This window comes from Protopterus annectens, chromosome 1.part1 (genome assembly GCF_019279795.1).
Source record: "Protopterus annectens isolate FY-2018-M chromosome 1.part1, PAN1.0, whole genome shotgun sequence".
Taxonomy (NCBI): domain Eukaryota; kingdom Metazoa; phylum Chordata; order Ceratodontiformes; family Protopteridae; genus Protopterus; species Protopterus annectens.
This window is the reverse complement of record NC_056726.1, coordinates 1,180,318,464-1,180,343,589: the sequence shown is the minus strand read 5'-3', so window position 1 is coordinate 1,180,343,589 and position 25,126 is coordinate 1,180,318,464. Positions and strand designations below refer to the sequence as shown.

The window sequence follows — 25,126 nt, the reverse complement described above, 5'->3', positions numbered from 1 at the left end:
GCAGCAGCTACTAACAATCTATCTATACCTACTTTGTGTCTGTACTCCTTTATTTTCTCAATCCACATTAAAAAAATCAGCATGCAGTCTACATTGATAGTTTATAACTTGTTGAGTAACTCCACTGGATTGTTTGATTAGCATGCAATTCAGCGGTGTCTGTTGTAATTAGCATCTCTGAAGCACAGAGTAGAACAGATGCAATCCATTACTAATGTAGTCCATTATAAAAAGGCAAAAGTGTAGCTAGACAAACTGATGTGAATGAGTTATTGCATGACTTTATCTCAGGCACACATTTCTTTTGAATACATATATTTCAAAAGAGGATTATTCTACTCTATCAGGTATGTATCTGTTATCTAAGCAGTGTTTATGCTGGAATGTAGTTAATAATAATGTGAAATAAATGTGTATGTATTTGTTAAAACTGTACTTCTAACACTGCTGAGGATGTAGAGTAGGCCAAAAGTATAATGCTGTGTGATAACTATGTGCAAATGTTTTGTGGAAAGGTTCTTTGATAGCACTGTGAATATTTTATGATTGCTTGATTAGCACAATTATTTATTTCTTAGCCTGTTATTTAATTTTTGAGTGGAGTGGGGGTTCTGCTACGGCACAGACTAGTCTGGATGTTTGTTGAGTGGGTATGTGAGTATAGTTGACTATATGTTATGGCACAAACAAGGATATGTTCCTTTTGTTGCTCTCACTGTTTGGTACTCATTCTTGTTGCAACAGTTTATTTGTGATTATGTGATCTTTATGTTGTCATTATTTTATCTTTCAGTAAACTATGCCCCATTGTCGTAGTCCCTCATTCTCTGAGGCTGAGAATAGTCTCATTATTGAGGCACTGCTACAACACCATGAAATCCTTCTGTCCAGAGTGCAGGCCAAACTGACAGAGCGTACAGACCTTTGGGATGAATTGGTGAGAAGTGTGAACACAGCTGGTAAACACGGTCGCACATATAAGCAGGTGCGACACAAAGCAATTGACCTAATCCGTGCTGTCAGGAGGCGTGCAGCTGCAGTGGCACATGATCGTAACATCGCCAGTGGGGGGCCTGCAGCAGAACGACCCCTAACTGCCACAGAGGAACTCCTTGCAAATCTCTACACACAGAAAAGCTCCCAGCAATCCATCAGCCAGTATGTTCTGGAAGTGGGTGTCCCTCCTGCGTTTCATGAGGAGGAGCTGCCAGGTGCCACAGAGGAACTCCTTGCAAATCTCAAAAGCTCCCAGCAATCCATCAGCCAGTATGTTCTGGAAGTGGGTGTCCCTCCTGCGTTTCATGAGGAGGAGCTGCCAGGTATGTTTTTGTGTGTGTGTGTGTGTGTGTGTGTGTGGTGGGGTTCATTCAGATAGCTGCAGTTTTAAACTTATTTTGAGGTTGTTAGCCACATTCTTAACACTGCATGTACTGTAGATGAATATAACTGTTACCCCCTGTTATGTTAAATGTGGTGCTGTTGCCATTACCTCTTTCCTTTACATTTTACAGGACCATCTGGAATTAGCACATATAGGCCTCCTGCTGTTGGTAAGCAGAATACATTTATGTTAGTACTGTAGATCTAGTCCAACATATCTTCTAAAGTGCCCTCTCGGGCCTGCTGTATGCATTGAGTTTTGCTGAATATTCAGATTTTTGAATCCTACTACTGAGCCATATTTAAGATCATTGTGATTGAAGTATTGAAATCATTCCTGTTTCTAGACTTTAAATGACCTAGATCTCACATTCATACTGCATACCCTTCCAGAAATGTCATGGTGAAGCAACACCTGTTTTTCTATCCAGTTGTGGGAGCAGTATAACATTTGTCCCTTTTCTTGAACCCATAGGTTCATAGGTTGGTACTAGGCTATTGGCCCTAGCGTCTATATAAGCCAAGATGTAACAATTCCCTGGCTATTCCTTCCCACAGTATTTACTTCCCTGGACCCCTGTCTAGCAGGGCGACAGGATATTCACCCCGGGGATCACATCAATCTCCCATCCAATCAAGTTTCCTCTTGAAGAGGTGCTCTGCTTGACATGTATGGGCAGTCTATTCTGGAGTCTCTGGGTCAGGAACTTATCCCTCCAGCATGTTTTGTTCATTGTGATGACAAGGTTTAGATCCCTGGAGCATGTGTCTCTGAGGGATTGGGATTTCTTTGTGTAATGTGTCCAACCACTCTGGGTTTGATATGGCCTTGTATGTTAAGCAGAGATTGCCTCTGAGTAGATCTGTGACAGAGTATAGGACTTTTTTTAGATGGTCCGCATAGGGCATCTGCTTTAGGCCTGTTTCTTTTAGTGAGGTATTTCTGCAGCCTTTCCAAGTTTTGCAGATGTCTTGGGAGGTACATAACCAAAACTGGGCATTGTATTCTATAATGGGTCTGAGGGATGAGTACAGTGGGACACTGACCTTTTTTCTGGATGAAAAGCCCTTGGTGATTAGGTGTGCCACAGGATTCCCTGATTGATGGTGGCTGTCGAAGATGAGACTAGTGTCCACCAGTGTCTCCCCAAGTCTTTTCACATGTTTAGTGTACTGCCACCTATGTGGTAATTTATGGGTACATGTTTTTTTTTTCCCAAAGGGGATAACTATACATTTCTTGACATTCAGCTTGAGCTCATGGCTCTGTAAGGCCCTTTTGTAGAATATCCACATCATTTGGGGATTCAGTAATGGCTCCCAGTTTGCAGTTATCTGAACTTTGTTAGCCGAGTCCCTTAGTGTTGGCATGCACTAAAGAGAAATAGATGCCAAGCAAGAGCAGTCCCAGGACTGAACCCTGAGGTACTCCACTTGTCACTTCTCTGGAGCTGGATTTAGTCTGCTACATTTACAGTGTGGGTTCAGCCTGTAAGCCAGTTAGCAACTCCTAGAGTGACATGGGGATTAATGCCCAGCTTAGTATCTATGATTCCAGAGTGGGGGATGGTGTCTAAGGCCTTAGCGAGGTCCAGATAGGCTATGTGTACCACCTTACCCCTGTCCATGGCTCGAGACTTGATAGAAGTCTGTGTCAGGAGACAAGATCCAGCCCTTCATGAACGCAAATAGTGTGGGGTCCAGTGTTTGAAGGTTGCTAACTTGTTTGTTGTGTTTTTTTAATTCCATGATAATACATTCCATGCCTTTGCAGATCAGGCTTGTCAGACTGGGGTGGTAATTCCCAGGATTCAAGGTGGATCCCCCCCCCCCTTGTGAAATGGGATAACTGTAGCTGTGTGCCACTCAGTGGGCATGAAGCCTGAGGTGAGGCTATGATTAAACATGACACTTGGGTGAGGTGCCAGTTCATTTTGTAATTCATGTAGTACACAGCCTCTGATGTTATCTGGTCCCATGGATGCTGTATTCTTAGCTTTGGAGAGCATTTTTTTTTTTACCTGTGTGGCCGTTATCAGAATTTCTTCTCAATCTCTCAGTATTGAGATTGGCCCTTTTAGGTGGTGTAGTTTGCACTGAATCGATCTGCCAGGATATCTCAGTATTGAGATTGGCCCTTTTAGGTGGTGTAGTTTGCACTGAATCGATCTGCCAGGATATTGGCAGTATCCTTGGGATCAGTATATTTAATGCCATTCTGTTGTACCTCAGAGCATTTCTGAGCATTGCCATTTAGATTCTTGACATAGCTATAGAATGCCTTGTGGTTGTCTTTGGAATCTTTTGCAATTTTATTTTCGTAACCATCTATGGAGAATTTTGAAGGATCTCCGCTTTTTACTGAGGCTGGTAAGGGAGTTTTTTGCATCCTGGGATTTTCCTCTTTTCTGCAACATTTCTTAAGTTTATGACAAGGGACCACCAGATCGGCTTCCTTTTTTGGAGGATAGCATCTTTGTGCTATTGGGGATGGCACGATTCATGCACAAGTGGATGTGCTTGTACAGTGTCTTAATGTAGGAATCAGCAGTCTACTTTCGGTTCCTGTCTGTATGGGTGTCATGAAGTTTGTCACTTCTGACTTGAGTAGCATGATTGGCTTTGGAGAAGCTTTTTTTTACTGAGGTTTCCTTACTGGGGGGTAGGGATGGGATGTAGATGTCAATGGTGATTAGCTTATGGTCAGACCTGACCAACAAGGGGGTGACCATAGGTGTGAGCATTGATTTCCCCTTGTTGGTAATGACCAGGTCTAGTATATTGGCGCCCCTGGTGGGACTAAGGATTAGTTGATCCAGGGCGTTGAAATTTATGAATTCCAAGAACCACTGGGCAAAGGTGTTTGGTACAAGAGTAGTTTTCCCAGTTAATGGCAGGGTAGTTGAAATCACCCAGTAATAGGGTGTTTGGTTATATCCTATTTTTCCAGTATGTTTAGAAAGGTGTAGTGAGAATCTTGGGGCATGGTGGGGGATCTGTAGCAAGCTGTAATTTGGACTGCAGTCTTGCCTAGTGTTAGTTGCACCTGGAGAGTTTCAGACATGTTGTGTTGGGCAACTAGCCTGGTGTTGTGAATATGGACACTCCTCCACCTTTAGTGTCTCTCCTGGTTTGGTGGCTGGAAAGTGTTGCAAGAGTTGTAGCTTGGTATTGCAGGGGTGCTTTCTGGAGCCTTGAATCAGGTCTCAAGTTACTGCTGATATCACTGTTCTCCATTTTTAGGAGTGTCTCGACAAGAGTGCATTTTGAGGTTTAGACTTCTAGCATTGAGTAGCATTGCCTTCAGATTTCGTATGCTTGCTTGGCTTTGTCCATATTCCATGCTCTTAAAGCTTGATATGTATAAATGTCTAATAGTGACAGCAGTGTAAATTGGTTAACATATATTTTGCAGCATAGTTTACTGGTATTAATGTTTTCCTTTTTTATAACAGGTGAACATGAAAGTGGTTCTGTGTGCCATGTGCCACCTGATGTCAGTATCTCGTCAGAGTCTGATGATGATGGTGGCCAAAGTGAGGTACAGCTGGGGGTTGCACAGGTTGAATCTGACACAAAGGTTGACATCCAACACCCCCCCTCATTCCCAGATGCAGCCAATATGCATACGTATACCCAGTCCACTGAGGCCACCGATATTGGACAGTTGGGCGAGAACATACACCAGGGAAGTGTGGCTACTGTGGCTTCAGTGCCTGACACTGGCCTTAGCCAAACTGTTAGCGAGGTGCCATGCAGGCAGATTGATAGGGGTGTTCATAGGAGGCCTGCTGTCCCTCCTCCACCTGGTGCAGGTGTCTCTTCACGGGTCACTCAACGTATGTTTAGAGCCACCATGGAGGCACAGGCACGTTCAGAAAGGCTCTCCAGAAGAATGCTTAGGGTTCTAGATGCGGCACAGTCTGACATCCGTGCCTGCCTCCACAATGTTGTTGATTCCCTGGATCATTTGAATGATATGTTGGAACGGGATGCCTCTGTGAGGGAGCGCAGACTAGCTGTCATGGAACGCACTTTGTCTGTGATGGAATGTCTGGTGGGAGGGGAACATCGTCCTCATTGGTGTAGGTCCGCAACTACATCTACTGAAAGCCAATGTGGCCATGCACGATCACGGACCCTTAGTGGCAGTACATCCACTGCTCCAGCAGGGAGTGTGGTGTCAACATCCAGACGTAGCAGGCCATGGGGTCATGATCCTTTGCTTTCATGTGAAGGAAGCATGTCCAGCAGATATTGTTCACCTTCAGGTAGTAGCACAGCATCTAACCTTGGGCATGGAGGTGCCAGTGCAACTTCTGTCAGAGCCAGTTCTCGTAGTCGGCGAAGACTATGAACTGTCACCTCTACCATAGATGGCTCACAGCTGTCCATCATACAGACACAGAGCTAGCACTGAGCTTGGCTGTGTTCCTGCAGACACTCAACACAGCAATGTCACATTGAGGTCACCTACAAACATACATGCAACATTTACATGGTCCATCTTGCCTGCTTCCCTTGCTTACTCACACACTCGCCAACCTTTTGTCAGCCTAGGCCTCTTGCACCCCCACACAACGCTCTGTGCAAGTGATGACGACTGTGCCACATCCCTGTTTATCATTTGGATTCAGGGATACTAAAGCTATGTGTCTGATGCACAGGGTGACTTTCACATTAGTTGATATGCATGTGTGGTGTTATCTGTATTTTAAGTTATATTATCCGTATCCAGTTAGACAGATGCTAGTATCACTGTACTACTTTATAGTGGATGCAGTTATAGGGTTATGAATTTGGAATCTGAAATGTCAGTTGTAATGTGGAATGGTTTTCATATTTCAGACTTGTGGTTTGTATCAAAAATCCTGACCTCAGATTCATATCTCCAGAATGCAAGTCTGCACTGTAGACAAACATCAGAAAACAGTATAGTAGTATGTATATTTAATTGTACATCAACATAGGTTCAAAAGTTCATAGGATATTACTAGGCTATTGACCTGATGGTGTTTAGCAGCCTAGCCATTACATCTGCTTGCACCTGTCACCCTTAGGCTTTTGAATACTGGCCAAGGCTCTTGCCACCCCATAGTACCTTTTTTAGATAAGGCTGAAAAGACAAACCCACCTCTAAATAGCACAAGTAACCAAAAGGGTAATGCTACTCAATGCCCAAAGTCTAAACCTCAAAATGCATGCACTTGAGGCACTCCTCAGTATGGAAAAATAAATATCTGTGCAGTAACAGAAACCCGGTTTAAGGCTCCAGATCATCCCAGCACTACCAGGCTACAATTCATACCATACATTTTGGCCACAGAACCCAGACCGAAATACAAAAGGTGGGGGTGTATACATATTCATAAAGGATACCCACACCTCCAGGTTAGTGACACAGCAAAATGCCTCCGAGATAATCCATGTGCAACTAGCAATGGGCAAACCTGCAATTCAAATTGTAGCTTACTACAGATCACCCATCATGTCCCAGGACCCCCCATTCTGCATTTCTGAAAACACTGGAAAATATGAAGGTCCTACCGAACACCCTAATATTGGGTGATATTTAGTTATCCAAACATTACCTGGGAGAACTACTTGACTCCCTTGCCCAATGCTTCCTAGAATTTATAAACTCAAATGCCCTGGATCAACTAGTCAACACCCCTACCAGAGGTGACAACACATTGGGACTAGTCATCAACAAGGGTGACCAGTGTTCCACACAGGAGGACAACCCCATCGGACCATAAACTAATTACTCTGGATATCCACATTCTGCCCCCACCCCCAGTCAAGGAAACCACCATGAAACTTTTCAAAAGCAAACTTCACGTTACTTAAGACTGAGGTGGAAAGTTTCTCTCAGATCTTCTTTGAGTTAGTGCAGAATGGCACAAAATACACTGAAATGACTGATATTGCAAACATCCTGGCAGACGGGTTCAGTACAAACTTCACCCCCAAAAGGGTCCATAACTACAGCAGAAGAATGTAGAGCCCCTGCAATCAGATACACAGGACAGCCCACAGCCCTTTCCAAAGCCAAACATACAGCATCAATGGGACTGGACAGTGTCCCAGGCTGTCTTAAATGAGCTCCAAAATGAACTAACCCCTCACCTAAACACTGTTCAAACACAGGCTACGTACCCATAGAGTGGCACATGGCAATGGTTATCCTGCTCCACAAAGGTGGAGCCACAACAGTTCTATCACCCTATAAGCCTGACTAGCCTGGTCTGCAAGGCTATGAAGCACATCATCATGGAACTCAACAGACATTGGGAACCTCAACACTGGATCCTACTCAATTCAGCTTTAAGGGCAGATCATGCCTCCTAAACCTGGTGGACTTCAAGACTGTTATCAAGGCTATAGACAAGGGGAAAGTTGGTCCACACAGCCTACTTAGACTTTGCTAAGGCCTTCAACACCATTCCCCATTCTGATTATTAAAGACAAGCTCACCAGCCTGAACATAAATCCCTACATCACAAGATGGTTGCCAACTGGCTCAGAGCCCACACGGTAAGAGTTGTGGGCTCTAGGTCAGACTCTAAACCGGTTACAAATGGCGTCCCCCAGGGCTCAGTCCTGGACCCCTCCTGTTCAGTATATTCTTCTCAGAGGTACAAGCAAGCACAGGAACTAGCTGACCAAGTTCGCAGACTACTGCAAACTAGGGGCTATAATTGACTCTCCAGCTGACAGACATCCTGCAAATGGCCTCAATCTAAATGCCAAAAAGTGCATAGTCCTCCCCTTTGAAAAAAACAAAGTACCCATGAACTACCACATAGGTGGTAGCCCCTAAATACGGAAGATGTAATATGGGATCTGGGGACCCAAGTGGATAGTAATCGAATCACATTGCCAAAGTGGTTCGAAAATCCTATGTGGCCCACCTAATCACAGAAGGGTTCGCATCTAGAACAAGAGGTTATTGTGCCCCTCTTATCACTCAGACCCATTTGGGATGTACCTTATAAGACACCTGCAACAGCTGGGGAAAGACTTCTGTAGTACCTCACCAAAAGGATTACTGGCCAACAGATGCCCTATGCAGCTCGACTGAAGAAACTCCAGTTGTACTCTGTTGTATACTGCCTACTCTGAGGTGATCTCTGCCTGGCATACAAAGCCATGTCCAACCCAGAATTGATGGACATGCTCCACCTAAAGAAAACTAAATCCCCCTCGAGCCACACACTCTAGGGATCTAAACCTCACCACAACAATAAATAGGATGTGCTGGAGGGATAAATTCTGTCCCAGAGACTTCCCATGCTTTGAACAAGACTCCAATCTAAATTAGGCAGAGCCCCTCACTAGCACTCTTCAAGAGAAACCTTGATGAGTGGATGGGAAATAGAAAATTTACCCCAGGGATCACTCAGTGGCTCTGCTGGAAAGGGGCACAGGGAACTAATCTAAGGGGGCAGCGAAAGCCTACACATTCTGGCTAAGCTTATAAATGCCTTTGGGCAGATGAAATATTGAATTACAGATGTGTATGGCCAGAGTGGTGTTGCAAGAACTACCCATGCCCAGGTGAGAAGCTGGGGCAATCTAGGGCACAGATGTAACAGCTTCACATCATACCTCTCAACTTCTTAGTGCAAGAGATCTGGAAAAAGCCAGAAAGAATTGGGAGACAAAAGTCTGAAAATAGGGACATAATTTAAATATTGTTCCTATAAATTTAGAAAGTTGATAGTTTTGCGTTATTACTTATTTCTGAAGGATATAAAGTCAAACTCTGTCTTTAGTATTCTGTACTGACTTCAATATTCAATTTACCAGAAAACCACAATTTGTATGAGGAATAGACCAAAAATCTGGACATTCTGTACAAGAGGTATGTTTCACATCAATTCATCCAGGCTGCATCTAAAGAGGGTGATGGAGGTGCTCTGCTTGACATGGTTTTGAAGCCTATTCCAGAGAAGTTGCAACTTATGACATGCCTCTCCAGCATGCCCTATATATGTCAAAATTGACATGGATGATTAATAAAGATATACTCAGACACCCTTCATAAGGGAAGCCCGCACCAACCTTCTCACCAGCCGAGGACAAAGGCAGATGGAAGGAGTATTTCCAGCAGCTTCTGAATGAAGAAAACCCCACAGAAGCTGTATTGCTCCAGAAACAGCCTACAATAAGAGCCCACCCTAGAAATAAGAACAGCACTAAGGAAGTTGGAAGACTGGAAAGGAGCAGGCTCAGATAAGGTCACAGCAGATATGACAAAGATGCTGGGTGAGAGGGGAGAAATGGCTCCTGAGGGTACTGATAGCAGTGTGGAGAGAGGCATATCCCAGATGACTGGAGAATAAGCTTGCTTGTGCCAGTGTACAAGAACAAAGGGGACCTTCACAGGCATCAGACTATCACATTACATGAAAGTTCTGGAGGGGTCATTGATAAATGGATAGGGGTCCTTGATAAATGAATACGCGTAGTAGAATGTAACATGGATACGCATAGTAGAATGTAACATGGGAGATGAGCAGTTTGAATTCAGATCAGGATGCAGCACAACTGACCCGATGTTTGCATTGAGACAAATACTTGAGAGAGTTCAGCTGGGCAATCCTAGACTTGGGCTTGGAGAAAGTCAAATACTTTTTGGACATCTATTTCTTCAGTATTTTACTTTGAGAAAGCATATGACAAGGTCCCAAGAAACTGATCTGGGGAGTACTGCTGAAGTCCAAGAAACTTTGAGAAAGCATATGACAAGGTCCCAAGAAACTGATCTGGGGAGTACTGCTGAAGTCCAAGAAACATTGGTAGAATTGCTGCAGGCTATGTATAAGGACCCGATTACTCAAAAGTACAGACAGTGTTTGGCCTCAGAGGGGTTCCCAGTGGGTGTACATCGGGGATCAGCTCTTGAGCCCACTGCTGTTCATACTGGTGACAGGACTACATTGGCAAACAGGTTGGAGAGGACTGATCAACAAAGCTGCTATATGCAGATGATGTGGCAGTACAGGCAGACTCTGAGCTAGAACTTAAGCAAAGGATAGGAGAATGGAATGCAAGTCTGAAGGCACATGGGATGAAATGAAGCACAGATAAGACTAGTAATGGCAGCAAATTGAAGTAATTGGAAGAAGCTGAGAATGGAGATAAAAGGGAAGATAAGGGAAGATAAGGGAAGATAGTGGAACAGGTAAACCTATCTCTGAGGAGTAGTTGAGAGGAGTCTGAATGAAGAGGTCAAAGCTAGAATCAGAGGGGCTGCCAAATGGCATAGAGTATCTGGTATAGTCTGAGAAGAATGCCAAAGAAGCTGAAAAGTAAGGTGTACAAGACAATGGTGCGACCAGTACTACTGTATGGTACAGAAACCTGGGTAGTAAAGGCAGAACAGTTGAAGCTAGTGGTGATGGAAATGAAGTGCCTGAGAAGGGTGATTAGGATGTACACTGACTAAGAAATAAGGACATAAAGAGCAGAAGCCAAAGCCTCCAATTGCAGAAAAGATCAAAACAGATTATGGTGGTTTGGGCATGTGAAGACATTCTGGTGAGGACAAACCAAAGGTAAGAGGAAGCAAGGGCATCCAGCAAGGAGGTGGATGGATTGTGTGAAAGATCTGTAATAGTCAGGCATGTCAGGCAGGAGTGTGGCACTGAATCAATAATTGCAGACAGTTAACATAACAATGAATAACCCTGACCCCAAGTAGAAAAATGGGGAGCTCCTGACTATTGACATGTAGGGTGCTGGAGCAGGTGACTGCACTCTCATATGACATATGTAGTGAAAGCATTGTCAGCAGATTGGATCAGAGAGCCCTGTAAGGCATACATGTCTTGCTCAAAGTAGGCTATGATACTGAGAAGTCCCAGTTGCGTCAGTCTAACCATATGAGGTGTGTGAGACCGTGAGTTTTATTAGTTACATATTGTAGATCAGTGTGTGTTACGTACTTTGAAGAAGCCTACCAGTCACTGGGCATGTACATATAACTACTGAGCATGTGCAAGCAAGAGTGCCATTTTGAGTGAGCAGCCAGAGTGATGGCATGCATATAGTGGTCCAAGTTTACTGCATCCTGATGTGTTGTATGTAGTAAACTAGTAAATGAACATCCGAGCGTCTGTCTTAAGATGTCCAAGGCGAGCGACATTGTGTGAGAATGGGATCCAGGGTCAGAGCCATGAGGCAACCAGTTAGAAGTGGAGGAATATACATGTTCATACTAGGCTATCTGCCCTGGGGCAATTATAAGCCTAGCCCGATTCTGTATGGCTTATGCCACCCCTTGATTTGAGTATACTGTGCCCTTTTTAATGTTTGGTTTACTGTACCTCTGTCTAATAGTGACATGGGAGTAATCCCTGGGACAAACCTACGATCCCCCATCCACTTATCGAGATTCTTTAAGAGATTCAGTGAGGTGTTCTGCCTCACATGAACTGGAATTCTATTCCAGAGTGAAGGGAGCCTCTGGGTTATGAACCTGTCCCTCCAGCAAGTTCTATTTATTTCTGTGCTGAGGTTCAAGTCCCTCAAGCGTGTGGCTCTAAGGGATTTAGATTTACTGAGGTGGAGCATGTCCATTAATTCTGGATTTGACATAGCTTTATATGTAAAGCATAGATTACCTTGAAGTAGGTGGTATGCAACTGAATAGAGCTGGAAACCGAGCAGCATATGGCATCTGTTTGAGACCCTTGATCCTCTTGGTGAGATACTTTTGGGGTCTTTCTAATTGCTGTAGGTGTCTGGTAAGGTGCATCCCAAAAGGGGCATTATATTCTATGATGAGCCTGATGAGGGATGAATAAAGGGGCACGATTACCTCTCTTGATCTAGATGTTGAAACCCTTCGTGATGAGGTGGGCTATGTAGAAGGTCTTTCTAACCACTTTGACAATGTGGTTTTCAAAGGAGAGATTGCTATCAAGGGTCCCCGGGTCCTTAATAACTTTCTCTGTACTTGTGGTAATTTGTGGGCACATTGTCTTTGCCAAAGGGTATGACTATACATTTTTTGGCATTTAGCTTTAAACCATGGCTACATTTTTTGGCATTTAGCTTTAAACCATGGCACTGGCACCAGTTGTCTGTCTCTGAGACCTTTTTGAAGGATGTTTGTGTCAGCTGGAGAGTTGATTATGGCGCCCAGTTTGCAGTCGTCTGCGAACTTGGTGAGCCATAGTCCTCCCATGTTTGACTGTACCTCGGAAAAGTATATACCAAATGAGAGTGGTCCCAGGACAGAACCCTGTGGGATGCCACTTGTGACGCCACTTGTGAGGATCTTCCAAAGCTCAAACAACTTGCGCTCGCTTAAATGATTTTTCTCTCAATTAATTTAAAATGAAGCATTCAGAGCATTCAAAGCTATAAACAAAATGTCAAACTGACCAGTAAATATTCAAAATAATTATGAAAATTGAATTGCAAGAAAATTTTGTGGTTTTCCCTTTATGCGATGTGCTACTTTTTCACATTTAACTAAAGCTATTAGTAGTATTAAGTGTCTGTATTAGTGCAGTTATTTTGCAAAGTACAGACATTTCAAAGTATATTTCAAAAGTAGTAAAGAGTTTATTGTGCATTTGAACATCGCAAGTACTTGGTGTATGTGCATGTCCCTACATAATACTAGGGTCAAAATTGCATTGTTTGTGTCTTTCGACTTTTCCCGGTTAGGGGCCACCACAGCAGAACTCCGGTCCGCTAATGATTGGCAGTAGAGTTTTACGTGCTGGCTTGCTGGGCCTAATGCACAACCTTCAACGAAGGAGCGCCCGTTCATGCATGTCACCACACAGAAGACGCTCTAACTGAGAATCAAACTGGCAACGTCTTAACTGTGAGGCGACACTACCGCAGCACCACCATTGTATTGTATTATAATCTGTTGTCATGGCAGAAGGATTTTACAGACCCACACCACTTGTGTTTGATAACAGTACTGCAAAACAACTGTTTCAGCAGGAATATATTTTCTTACAGGCTGCTTTTTCTGCCAGATGCATGTACAAAGGGATTTATGCTTAATTTAGCTGGTTGAGAAGCTATAGAAAGAATATTCATTTGTATGTACCTGCTTTGTTTTGCAGTGGATGGAAAAGACTGGCATACTGTGGTACTGGCTGAAATGTGAGAATACTTGAAACAAATGTTGCCCCCATACAAATGTAACAATGAGATAAAAAGCCTTTTTTTTTTTTTTCCATTTCTTGTGTGGCTGTTTACATTTCCCTAATTTTGTTAGCTTTTTCAGATGCTACTTCAATGTTAATTATTTTGAGCCTTGCTGTAATGTTGACCTGCATTACACATTATAATTTTTGGCAAATCAGGGGTATAACCCCTCACAGCAGTTGTGTGTGTGTGTGTGTGTGTGTGTGTGTGTGTGTATTGTAATCACCTGCTAACTTGTAACTGAGCAACATTCTTATTTTGCAATTGGTATTGAAAAACAAAAGTTCTGTTTGAAAAAGCATATATACCTGACTTGAGAAATAAGGCTAAAATGTGCAGATTTGGTGATCTGAGAGATTAGTTGGTACCTTCTTGGGAGGGTGGCCTAATGGTTAAGGTGTTTTCCTTAACACAAGGTGCAGGGTTTGAGTCTCTAGGGATAATTGGCTAGGCTTAAAATGGCTCAAAAGGGCAATTAGCTTATTACTAATCTATGAACAGGCTTGTGTGTGGTATTAATGACACAATGAGATATTTTGCTTTGAGATGGTGATTTAATGATTGGCTAGGCTTAAAATGGCTCAAAAGGGCAATTAGCTTATTACTAATCTATGAACAGGCTTGTGTGTGGTATTAATGACACAATGAGATTTTGCTTTGAGATGGTGATTTAATGATTGGCTAGGCTTAAAATGGCTCAAAAGGGCAATTAGCTTATTACTAATCTATGAACAGGCTTGTGTGTGGTATTAATGACACAATGAGATATTTTGCTTTGAGATGGTGATTTAATGATTGGCTAGGCTTAAAATGGCTCAAAAGGGCAATTAGCTTATTACTAATCTATGAACAGGCTTGTGTGTGGTATTAATGACACAATGAGATATTTTGCTTTGAGATAGTGATTTAATGTTAAACAAGGCCATTGAGATTTGCCAGATATACAAGCTTACAGAAAGGCACAAGTACGCTTACAAATGAGGACAAGTTTGCCAGCACATTCCAGAGCTCATGTAGATAGTATGCAGCATGAGGTTAAGAGATACAGGCCTATGCACAGGACCTCACCCTTGGTCTCCCTAGCAAACCAAGGGCCACTTCAGCAAAACCCAGAGCTACTTCAGTAAGGCCTAATGTGCACACAGCAAAGCACAGGGGTGACAGCAAAACCTGCAGCTAGCCTCATAGTCAGCTGTCTTAATTGTGGTGGAAGCCATGAACCTAAACAAAAGGCTTGGCTTTTGGCCAGCAGTGCCATTCTTGCAATAAGGGAAATTTCAAATTTTTTTAAATGGAATAAGGCACATTTTTAAGAACACCCAGAGGCAAGTTTATCAATTACAAACTTACTTTTATATTGGTGTGTCTGTGCTGGGTAAAAGGTCAATGCTGAGGATTTATGGGCAAATGAAATCTTTTTGTATTCCGATTAATGGGGGCCCTGTCAGAGCTCATAGTAGATATTGGTTCAAAGAGCAATATTATATCATCAGAAATGTTTGTTAGTGTAAAGACTGCAGAACAACTTGATTTGACAAAGTGTTCAAAACTTTTTGCTTATGGTGGTGGAGATTCATACCAAAGGCTCAGTAGCGCTTTTATGTTACTCTGCTGGGAGCAACTATGACTTTCAGTTTTATGCAGTCTCAGGCAGTTTGAAAATGGGACTGCTTTAATTTAAGATGTCCACCATGTAAGCTTTAATAAGAACAGCTCAAATTTTGCCCAAGCTTTATCTTTTCTGAGTATGCTGATATTTTTAAAGACAAACTAGGCAAACTACCAGTTGTGTAGTACATGAATTAGATCCAGAGGTAAGCTCAGTTATCAGGCCAGCACAAACATCCAGTAGCTATGCAGAACAGCATCAAAGCAGAGTTGGACAAAATGGTACAGCTAGGAGTTCTTCAGTAGAACCAACTGAATGGGTTTCTTCCATGGTAGTAGCTCATAAGAAAAGCTCAGATATCGGAATATGTATTGATCCAAGAGATTTGAACAAAGCACTAAATGACCTCCTCCTATGGGCACAGTCTGAGGTTGCTGCCCTCATGCCAAATGCCACTTTTTTTTTTTTTTTTTGTCTTGGATGCAGAGTTCATTTTGGCAAATTTTGCTTTATCGCAAATCTTAATTACTAACCACATTCAGTATGCCATTGGGAAGATGCAGATTTCTAAGAATACCATTTGAAATAAATTCTGCCAGTGAAGTCTTTCAACATGTGATGTAAATTTTTTCTGGCTACTCGTATGTTATAATAGATTATTGTAGGAGGTAATTAAGTAGAGCATGATAGAAAGTTCTGGAAAGAGATTGTGCAGTGAATCTTAAGTTGAATCCTCAGAATTGTAAATTCAGGCTATGAGAAGTTACTTGTGGTGGTCCATCTGTTTACCAGATCAGGGATGGAATCGGTGGCCATTACTTCCAAGGGAGGTCTTGGAACAACAAGCAGTCCAAGAGGTGGAAGTAAATATATACTCTGACATATGGGTAGATAACATTGCTAGTGAGTTATGGTCAGAGGAAGGGGGGTTGGATTTGCCAGAAGGTAGAACAGGATGGTTTCACTATTTATAATTATTCTGACCTAGATTTGAGAGATGAGAACTTCACACTATTGAAGGGTATGTCTTATGTGAATGTTGCTAGAACTCTAGTGAATTTAAAAATGTATACTAGGGAAATTAATTTAAAGATGTTTTTTTAAGGACAGAAAAAGCAATTCCCTTATACGAAAAAGTACGTTTGTATACATTTGTACCCCCAAGCTATGTTGAAATTGATATGTTTGAAAGACTACGAAAAACAGATTCGTACACTGGTTTTTAATAACAGTAAAAATAACCAAAGCATAAACAAAAGTAAATGTAAATATAATATGACAAAGGAAGAAAATGGTCTTTGGCTACAGGTAAGAATCTTAGAATTATGACCCCTGACATGGGAGGGGGCATAATTATTATGCCTCATATTGATTATGTTACTAGGATGGAACATATTAAACTATGAGTCAATATATGCAAGGGCATAAAGGCATGAATTGAACAGGGCATACTCCTGGATAGATATAATTTTATCACAGGTGTATCTAGGACAAATCAATGAAAAAAACGGTGGAAAAATGGGTTTTGCCAACAATTTTCGGTATCCTCAAACCTAAGTCAATTGTTGATCCACCTTTCAGGCCGATTGTTTTGGCAAGGGGATCCAAAACTGAACCCATATCAGCCTGGACTGACAAGTTAAAATATTTGTTAAAGTTGACCATATAGTCGAGGATTCTTGGCATTGTTTGAGTAGATTGGCAACATTTAGAAATACTAATGAATTTAAATAAAGTTTCTTGACCATTTAAGTTAATTTATTTTCAGTAATCAGACATGAAAGGGGCACTGAAATGTTTCAGAATAGTATCATTAATTTGGGGGTTTCAGACATGGCTTTAGTTAATTACAATTGATTTCATGGGGGTTGTTTTAAATTTTCTCATTTTTGAAGGGGAAATTTTCCACCAAATATCTGGGCTGGTGATGGGGGCAAAAGGTGTCCCCAATTTTTGCCTACCTAGTGTTACTTGACTGGGAAAATGAATTTTAAAAACAAAATATAAAGAATTTTGTCCTACAGTAGATTCCTAGACAATATACTTGTGTGGATGGGGGATGAGCATAAAGCTTGTCAATTTGTGGAGTATCTCAATGGAACTACTGATTTTCTGAAGTTTACCAGCACATGGGACAAAAATCATATTGACTATCTAGATATTAGTTTATCAAGGCTGAGATTTTACAAAGTGCAATATATAGGAAGGCTTTATATTAGAATATTCTGTTACTTTTTAACAGTAATCATTCACGCTTTCAAAAATGTAGTGTGGTCAAAGGACCGATGGTACGGTTGTCAAGACTTGTCAGAAATTTAACATCTTATAGGTATGTTCCTGGAAAGGGGTTGCCCTTAAAACTATTAACGAATATCAAAAAAGTTAAGAAAAGGGAACAAACCTTTGCACCAATTTTATTGTTTGGCAGTCTAAGGACAAGATTTATCCCATGAGAGTAATGAGACTAATGCCCCTGCAGTTCCAAGATTGTTGATCTAGTTGGCCAATGTTGGGGAAACTGTTAACTACTCTTGGGGGGAAAAAAGCCTCATAGTTTAGTGAGACTATAAATAAACTGTTGTACAAATCCTGTATGTCTAAATGTGAAAATAGTAAGTTATGTAGGTATATAAATAATGGACCTTATGTTTACATCCAAGGAAGTGACACTTCTATTCAATGCCCTGGCATGGTAAATTGTAATACGACTCGCGTGGTGTATGTGGCTACTTGTTTATCCTGTCCAGCTTCTATGTGGGTAAAACCATTCGGAGGCCGAGACAGGATTAAGTGAACATGCCAGGGCTATTGGGAACAAGGAATGCTCTTTTTATACACTTGGAAAAATGTATTAATTTTAAAAAGTTTGTGTTTTTTGTTATTGATGGTTTTTATGAATGAATATGGGGGAGATATGAATTTGTTGGAAGTAAGGAATCCCTCTGGCAATTGAGGTTAAATGCTTCTTTGGAACCTGGCTTGAACGATTTTATTTGAAAATTAGGCACAATCAAATTGCCTCATATCAAATGATGAATATTTAGTATTCATTATGTATTTTAAAGTTTTGTATTTTAAATATTTTTGTAACTATTTGGTTTAGTTAATTTGATTTGTTGAAATATTGTATAAATTAGTGTGTGTACTTTTGATGCATTTTTCAAGACTAAAGCCTTTTGACAACAGCACTGTCTTTAAAGTGTTTCAGCGCCAACAAGGGTGGGTAGGTGTTTTGTATTGTAATGGTATTAGTAGTATTGAACTAGCATGGGGAGAATGTTTGAACAACTCTGAAGAAGCCCTTGGATTTATTGGCATAAGTGCTTAGTTGTTTGAATTGCAATAAACTGTATACATTTATTTTTAAACTGAAGTCTGACTGCAGGTTTCATTTTTCACTGTTTATCAGATCAGACTTATGAAAAGATCCTTCCAAGCAGATGGCTTTTCTTGAGATGGCAGCTCCAGACAGTCAAAGCCCTATCTAGACATGGTCATTCCAGATTTAAGCCAACTTTCAGCACTGTGTTGGAGAGCTGACATGCAAAGATCTAATTTGGTTCTAGTTAGACCACAGAGTATTTGATGTCCCAAAACCATATTAACAGCATTGAGAACTCTTCCCAAACCAAGATCAGTATTCCCAGATTGAACTTTTTTGGCAATTGTTTGCATGTTTGAAGTTTCATGGATGACCTTGTGACATTTGTGCAGTGGCCCCAGTAATCAAGGACCTTCAATCCTCACCACTAGCACCAGGAGGGGCGTCCATTTGTAGGATAACTACCTACACTGTGAAGTACAATTTCCCTTAAGATCACACACAGGTCAGTCTGGCAGGTTTCTCCCTTTTCTCTCCAGATCCTCAAGACTGGCACAGCTATAGAGTGGAGTCCTTAGCCAGGGTTCCTAGCCAAGTCCTACCAACACTCTGTCCAACCAGTTCTTTGGGTCCCTGCCCAAGTAATACACACACACACACACACACACACTTGATTTATACTAACAGACACTCCTGGAGAAGGCTGGTACAGGTTCTCTAGCTATGCCTGCTTCTGTCCAGTCTAAGGTTGTAATCCACTGCCACTAGAACCCTTACTTGTATAGGGCCCTTCCCCAAAGGATGACCAATTCCACTGTGTAATATTATCCAAGTGTGATTGGAGTGGCTTGGACAGCATCATCAAATACATGCAAGTACTCTTAATCTCTACACACAACAGCTACAGACTGTGTGTGCTCTTAAAGGAAATTGTACTTTACTGTGTGTACTTGTTATCCTCCGAATGTGTACTTATCCTCCGAATGTGGATGCCCCTCACTGGTTATAATGGTGAGGATTGAGGCTCCTGTAATACTGGGTCAGTGAACTGGGCATCTCTGTCTGGCAGAGGTAGGATCTCTACATCAGTTATGTTTGATGATAGTTAGCCACATCACATTTTAATTTGCTTGTAGTAGTGTGGATAGTGAATTCTTGTAGCTTTTGTACAGTGATCACTGAGCCATGCAGTGAACAGAGTTCAGATCACAATTGTTTATTTCTTTTGTTAGCTTAGTTGGTCAGGGAGAGCAAGCAAGAATGTCAGCAGAGTATGACCAGCTCAAGGAGCCAATTGGCTGAGATGTGCCTGCCTAAAGGACTGGTGCATGGAAGCCTGACTTAAGGCAGACCTCACAGCTTTGGTCCCAGCTGCATCCAGAAATGGCAATAAGGAGGATGGTCAGATTGGCCATGGAGATGGGACAGCTCAGCCTTACTACAGAGGACTTTTAGCTCCAGATGGATTTAAGAGACCAGTTGGAGGCTGAAGAGAGGCAGAGGCAACATGAAAAGGAGATTCTGACTAGTGTGTGAGAATGTTGCTGAACTAACCACTTGTTTTCATAGGTATGTCCAAATTCACCACTTCTGAAGGGCTGGTAGACCTTTTGGTGAGAGAACAAGCTGTTAGTACTTTGCCTGAGGACATGAGGATCTGGTTAGCTGATGGCTTCCCCTGCTACTGGCAAATTCATGTCCATTAGTCCAGGTACATGTCCAAGACGTAGGGTTAAATGTTTTGAATGCAGCTAGAGGAGCCATGTAGCATATAGATGCCCAGGGAGGCCTGGGCAACAAAAGGTGGGAGAGTCAGTAAGTGGGAACTACAAAATGCCAATAGTAGGTTGTCTTGAAACAACAAGGGTACCAAACTACCACCCTGCAGTTGTCCTGAAGGATTTTGATGCAGCACAGTGTGTTAATACAGTTACAAGCAGTCAGGCTTTGAGCCAAGCATGTGGGTGTTGTAGCCTGGAGGAAACCCAGACAGACTGCACACTTGTAGCCAGTACTGGTGAGGTGATTACTTCATGGCGGGAGCTACTCTGTAGCAGTGAGACTGAAGGTAAGCCACAGCTGCTTGTGGATACTGATTCTCTCTTGGGCAGAGGTTAGTAGTACCCAGGCTGACAGTGGGGGCACCTCTGTCAGAGGCTTCCAGACATCCTGTGGAAAGAGAGCTGGGAAGGGTTACAAAGAGCTGAGACAGGTTCAGCTCTGACCCTACATTACAAGGCCTGAGGCAGGTAGCTAGTGAGGCACCTGATTCTCAAGGGAAAAGGGATCTGTATACTGGGACAAAGGGCTACTGTACAGAGTGGACCCCTGATGGGAGGGTTAGAGGGTAAGGGGATACAGTAGTTGGTAGTGCCTAGAGCCTACCATTTGGCATTTCTTGCCATAGCCCATGATATCCCATTGCAGGTCATGGGCATAAACATACCAAGAGATGTATTGTGCAGAACTTCTATTGTCCTGAAATTCCAGAGATGTAACTGGGTACTGAAGGACCTGTGAGTATTTCCAAATGGTAGGCAAGGCAGGAGACAAAGTGAAAGCTCCTTTGATGCCTTTGCCTGTGAATGAGGAGCTAGGAACCATGAGCTCTGCTTGCTATTCTGAATGCAATAGGGCCTTAACTGTCTAAACACAAACAAGTAGTCGAGCGATTGGATCTTTACTGCTTGCCACACTGCCCTGCCTGCTTCCAATTGTTTGTACTGCATATATCCTTAACTAATGTGTTACTAGTTTTATTTTATGCATATGTTACTAGATATGTAATGCAAAAGGCTAGTTCTGTCCTGCTTTGCTACATATACCAATGACTGCTTCTAAATGTTTAATACTTAAATTTACCGAATACTAATGTGTACACTAGATATTTTATGCTGCATTAACTACAAATATTGTGTTTCCAGACAAGCCAAATATAGTTTGTTACTAGATTATAAAAAATATATAAATTAAATAATTGGTAAATCGCACTGATTAAGCTAAGAAATACACCATCAGTGTACCTGGGAATATAGTTTCTGGAATATTTGTCTTGGAAGCTGCTAACCATTTTTGTCTTGTCAACTGTAAACTGAAGACCTATGTTAACATGGTATCATGCAGCCATCTGTTTTTGTTAGACTATTTTTAGCATTGCAACTGTTTTCCCTATCCTGTTAATGTCATTCACTCCACTCATTCACTCCACTCCTACTTCCTACTTGTCTCAGTACACAGCCAAGTAACGCCCTCCTACACTCCTTATCTACTCCACCTAATATTCCTACTGTGAAATACTCCATTTTTCTGTCCCATCCTCCCACATTCCAGCAGCATCTGCTGCCTCTAATCTTTGTGTTTTTTTTTTTTTTATTTTTTTCTTCCTGTCCATTTAATACCACTCCCTACTACTCTCATGTCTTGCTCTAACCTGGGTCTTTTCTCTCTCTTTTTTACAGGTCCCTGACCACTCCCTACTACTCTACTGTCTTGCTCTAACCTGGATCTTTTCTCTCTTTTTTTTACAGGTCCCTGACACCTAAAGCAATCAAGCTATTATAACCCCAGACAACTCCTGAAGATCAGCCCAAGTTAGATTACTGCTGCTCTATTGATGGACTCCCTCTACAGCAACAGTATTTTAACATATGTTCAGTGATACCTACTCCTGATTGTATTACCCTTACCCTATGTGCTCACTGTGTATTACCCCTGGTCAGCTACATAACATTGCTGTGTAACCCCCCCATCAAGGGGTCTTTTGTCGGCCTTTTATCCTATCACCCTTGTACCTCTATTTCCTTCTCATGCCTGTCCTCTCGCTGACCTCCTCACTCAGTCTCTAACTTATCTCCAACCTAGGGCCACCCTTGCCCTACCAGAGGTTCCCCATCCACCTCTTCAGTCTAGCTCCAGGATAACCTGTGCTCATTCCTTCCAAATAGATTTAGGCATAATATATCTATGGAAAGAATAGCATAGACGTGGGCATAAGGCAGCTTTCTCAAAGGAAATCGCTAACCAGCAGACTCTAAAGAATAGAGCTATAATGTACTACCTGAATTACAACTCATTGTTTCCATAACTGCTGCTCCTCTAGGACAGTACTGCCCCTGCTCTGTTCCCTAAGCTCACTCCGGTCCCCCACCCACCCCTAGTTCAATTAACCTTACAGCTGCTAACCAGTCCCACCTCAGCTCACACCCAATCGACCAATTAATTCTCACCATCAATCCCCCACTCAATCATACTACACCACACCCTTGTTGCCAACTCCTTTAATAGTTTCTCTGCCATCTAGTTTTTACAGACCCTACTTACTCACCCCCTCCTCCCCTACTACAAAAAGTTAGCATAAGAAGGAGGTTAGGAATTAAATGCCTTCCCCACACCTAAAAGTAGCATGTTACACATTTATCTATTGTACTTTTTTCTATCCTCGCATCCTACCACACACAACTTCATCTCACCAATCCAACCCAGTGGCAAACAGATACCATAGCCAATACACTAAAACTAAATAATTTCTCCAATATCTCCATGTGACGTTGCCCCCAACCCATTGTTATTCCTATATAAATAACAAACCAAGAAACAAAAAAAAAAACCCTACTTATTTCAAAAATACTACAGAAACTTTATTGAACTCAACAACTCTCTTGCTAGGGAGACGTACACCCTTACAAAGGACCCACCTCTTCAATCCATACAAACTGAAACCAAGGGCAACCCCCTCTCAGCACTAATGTAAGAAGTATACTTGTTCAGTATCTCCATGCCCTATTGACATTATAAACCAGATTTAGCCATATTAACTGAAATTTGGCTGAGACCAGGACATCATGATGATGAGGTTATACCCCCTGGCTATAATAGTATGCGGAAAGATAGGACAGGGAAAAAAGTAGGTGTAGCCATACGGTTTCAAAAATCATCTTGCATTGGAACCAGTTGCCTACAACTCCCAGGAAGTCTATGATATAGAGCTAAATTAAAACTAAACTCAAGCAGACAGTTATAGCAGGTGCCTGCATCCCACCAGGAAATTACATTGCCACTATGGAAAACCTGTTACACTAGATGTTTACCTCCCATCCACAGGAGACCATTCTCTTAGGAGATTTTAACATTGACTGGTCTGACTGTACCAAATTTAATCCCTCTACACATATTCATCTTCATGGGTTTACCCAAATCATAAATACCCCCACAAGATTCGATAAGAAATCCAAATGCCAATCCATCTTAGATTGGATACTTCTATCTGAACCCACCTTAGCACAGCAATCGGGCTGAACCCACCTTAGCACAGCAATCGGGCTGCCTATCAGACAATTTGAGCAATCACCAACCTACCTTTTTAGAAATAAATCCCACCATAGTAAACAATCCATCCTTGGAACAGTTCATAACAAAAAACTTCAAAGCCAAGGACCCAAACGAACTAAAATACTATAACTGGACTCTCCTAAAACACCTACCCCGAGATGAAGCAATAGATTATTTTAATGCAACCTTTCTAGACGGTCATGCACCAGCCCAGCCCAAACCATCGGAGTTAAGACAAACTATGCCCCTTGGTTAAAAAGAAACAACAACCATAATGAAGGACAGAGATGGAGCCTGGGGTCTATCAAACTTAAAACCACTACCTCAAAACAAAACTACTTGGCTTTATGGAACAAGTGCAAACTTATAAAACCAATTACTACAAAACCTTACAAGAGAATAATTCTCACAACCCTTAGAAATTCTGGTCCTCTGTAAATTACTGCATCAAGGTAAAACTGGCACTCCCACACCCATAGTTCCAACCGACAACGAGGGCACCCCTACACCATTCAATAAATTCTTTATGGAAACTGTCCTACACCCTAAACTCCACCAGCCCTACACCTTCTCCACCAGTCCTACACCTTCTCCAACCCCTACTAACCTTACCACACAACAGATTCCCTGTAGCTTTTCCTTGTCTCCAGCACCTACCCAACTTATTATTAAACTCCTCAAAAAGCTAAAACCTACCATACTATCTGCTGACAAAACTTCCTGCTGATTTACCTTCAACTAACTGCTGAAACTATAATCCTAAATAGATCCATAGCAGAATGCATAGACATGGGGTAGGATAAAGTAATTTCCACTCAAAGGTGGCAACTCCCTTGAGCTCTCAAAACTACCGCCCAATTGCAATTTTATCTCTATCAAAAATACTAGGAGGTAGTACATTTACAACTAATGAAATACCTCCTACAAAACCTTGTATCTACATCTCAACATGGCTTTCAACCCTCCCATAGTACCACCACTGCTCTACTCTACTATACCAACATAGTAAACACCCATAGAAACAGACTTTCCTCTGTATTCTTAGACATATCTAAAGCCTTTGATATGGCCAACCAGTCTTCTCAAAACTCTATCTACCCTTAACATTTACTCCCTCACTGTATCATGGCTCAACAGCTATTTATCAGGCCAACAACCAGCAGTTCTTTGACAGGACCAGCTATCCTCCCTTCTACCTGTATCCATAGAAGTCCCTCAAGGTTCCATGCCTGGTCCTTTACTGTTCTCCATATTTACAAATCAGCTGCCACCTCTCCCTCTAGTGCAATATGCAGACAACACTA

At 42.0% G+C, this 25,126-nt stretch overlaps 1 protein-coding gene across 1 annotated transcript in view; it reads left to right on the top strand.

The window, feature by feature from the left end:
• Positions 1–795: 795 nt before the first annotated feature.
• The window catches only part of LOC122815889, a 114,141-nt gene continuing 89,810 nt past the window's right edge, over positions 796–25,126 (top strand). The window contains exons 1-2 of the mRNA XM_044088733.1: positions 796–1,319; positions 1,512–1,550. Coding sequence (XP_043944668.1) covers positions 800–1,319; positions 1,512–1,550 — 559 coding nt within the window. The 5' untranslated portion in view covers positions 796–799. The remainder of the gene's footprint in view (positions 1,320–1,511; positions 1,551–25,126) is intronic.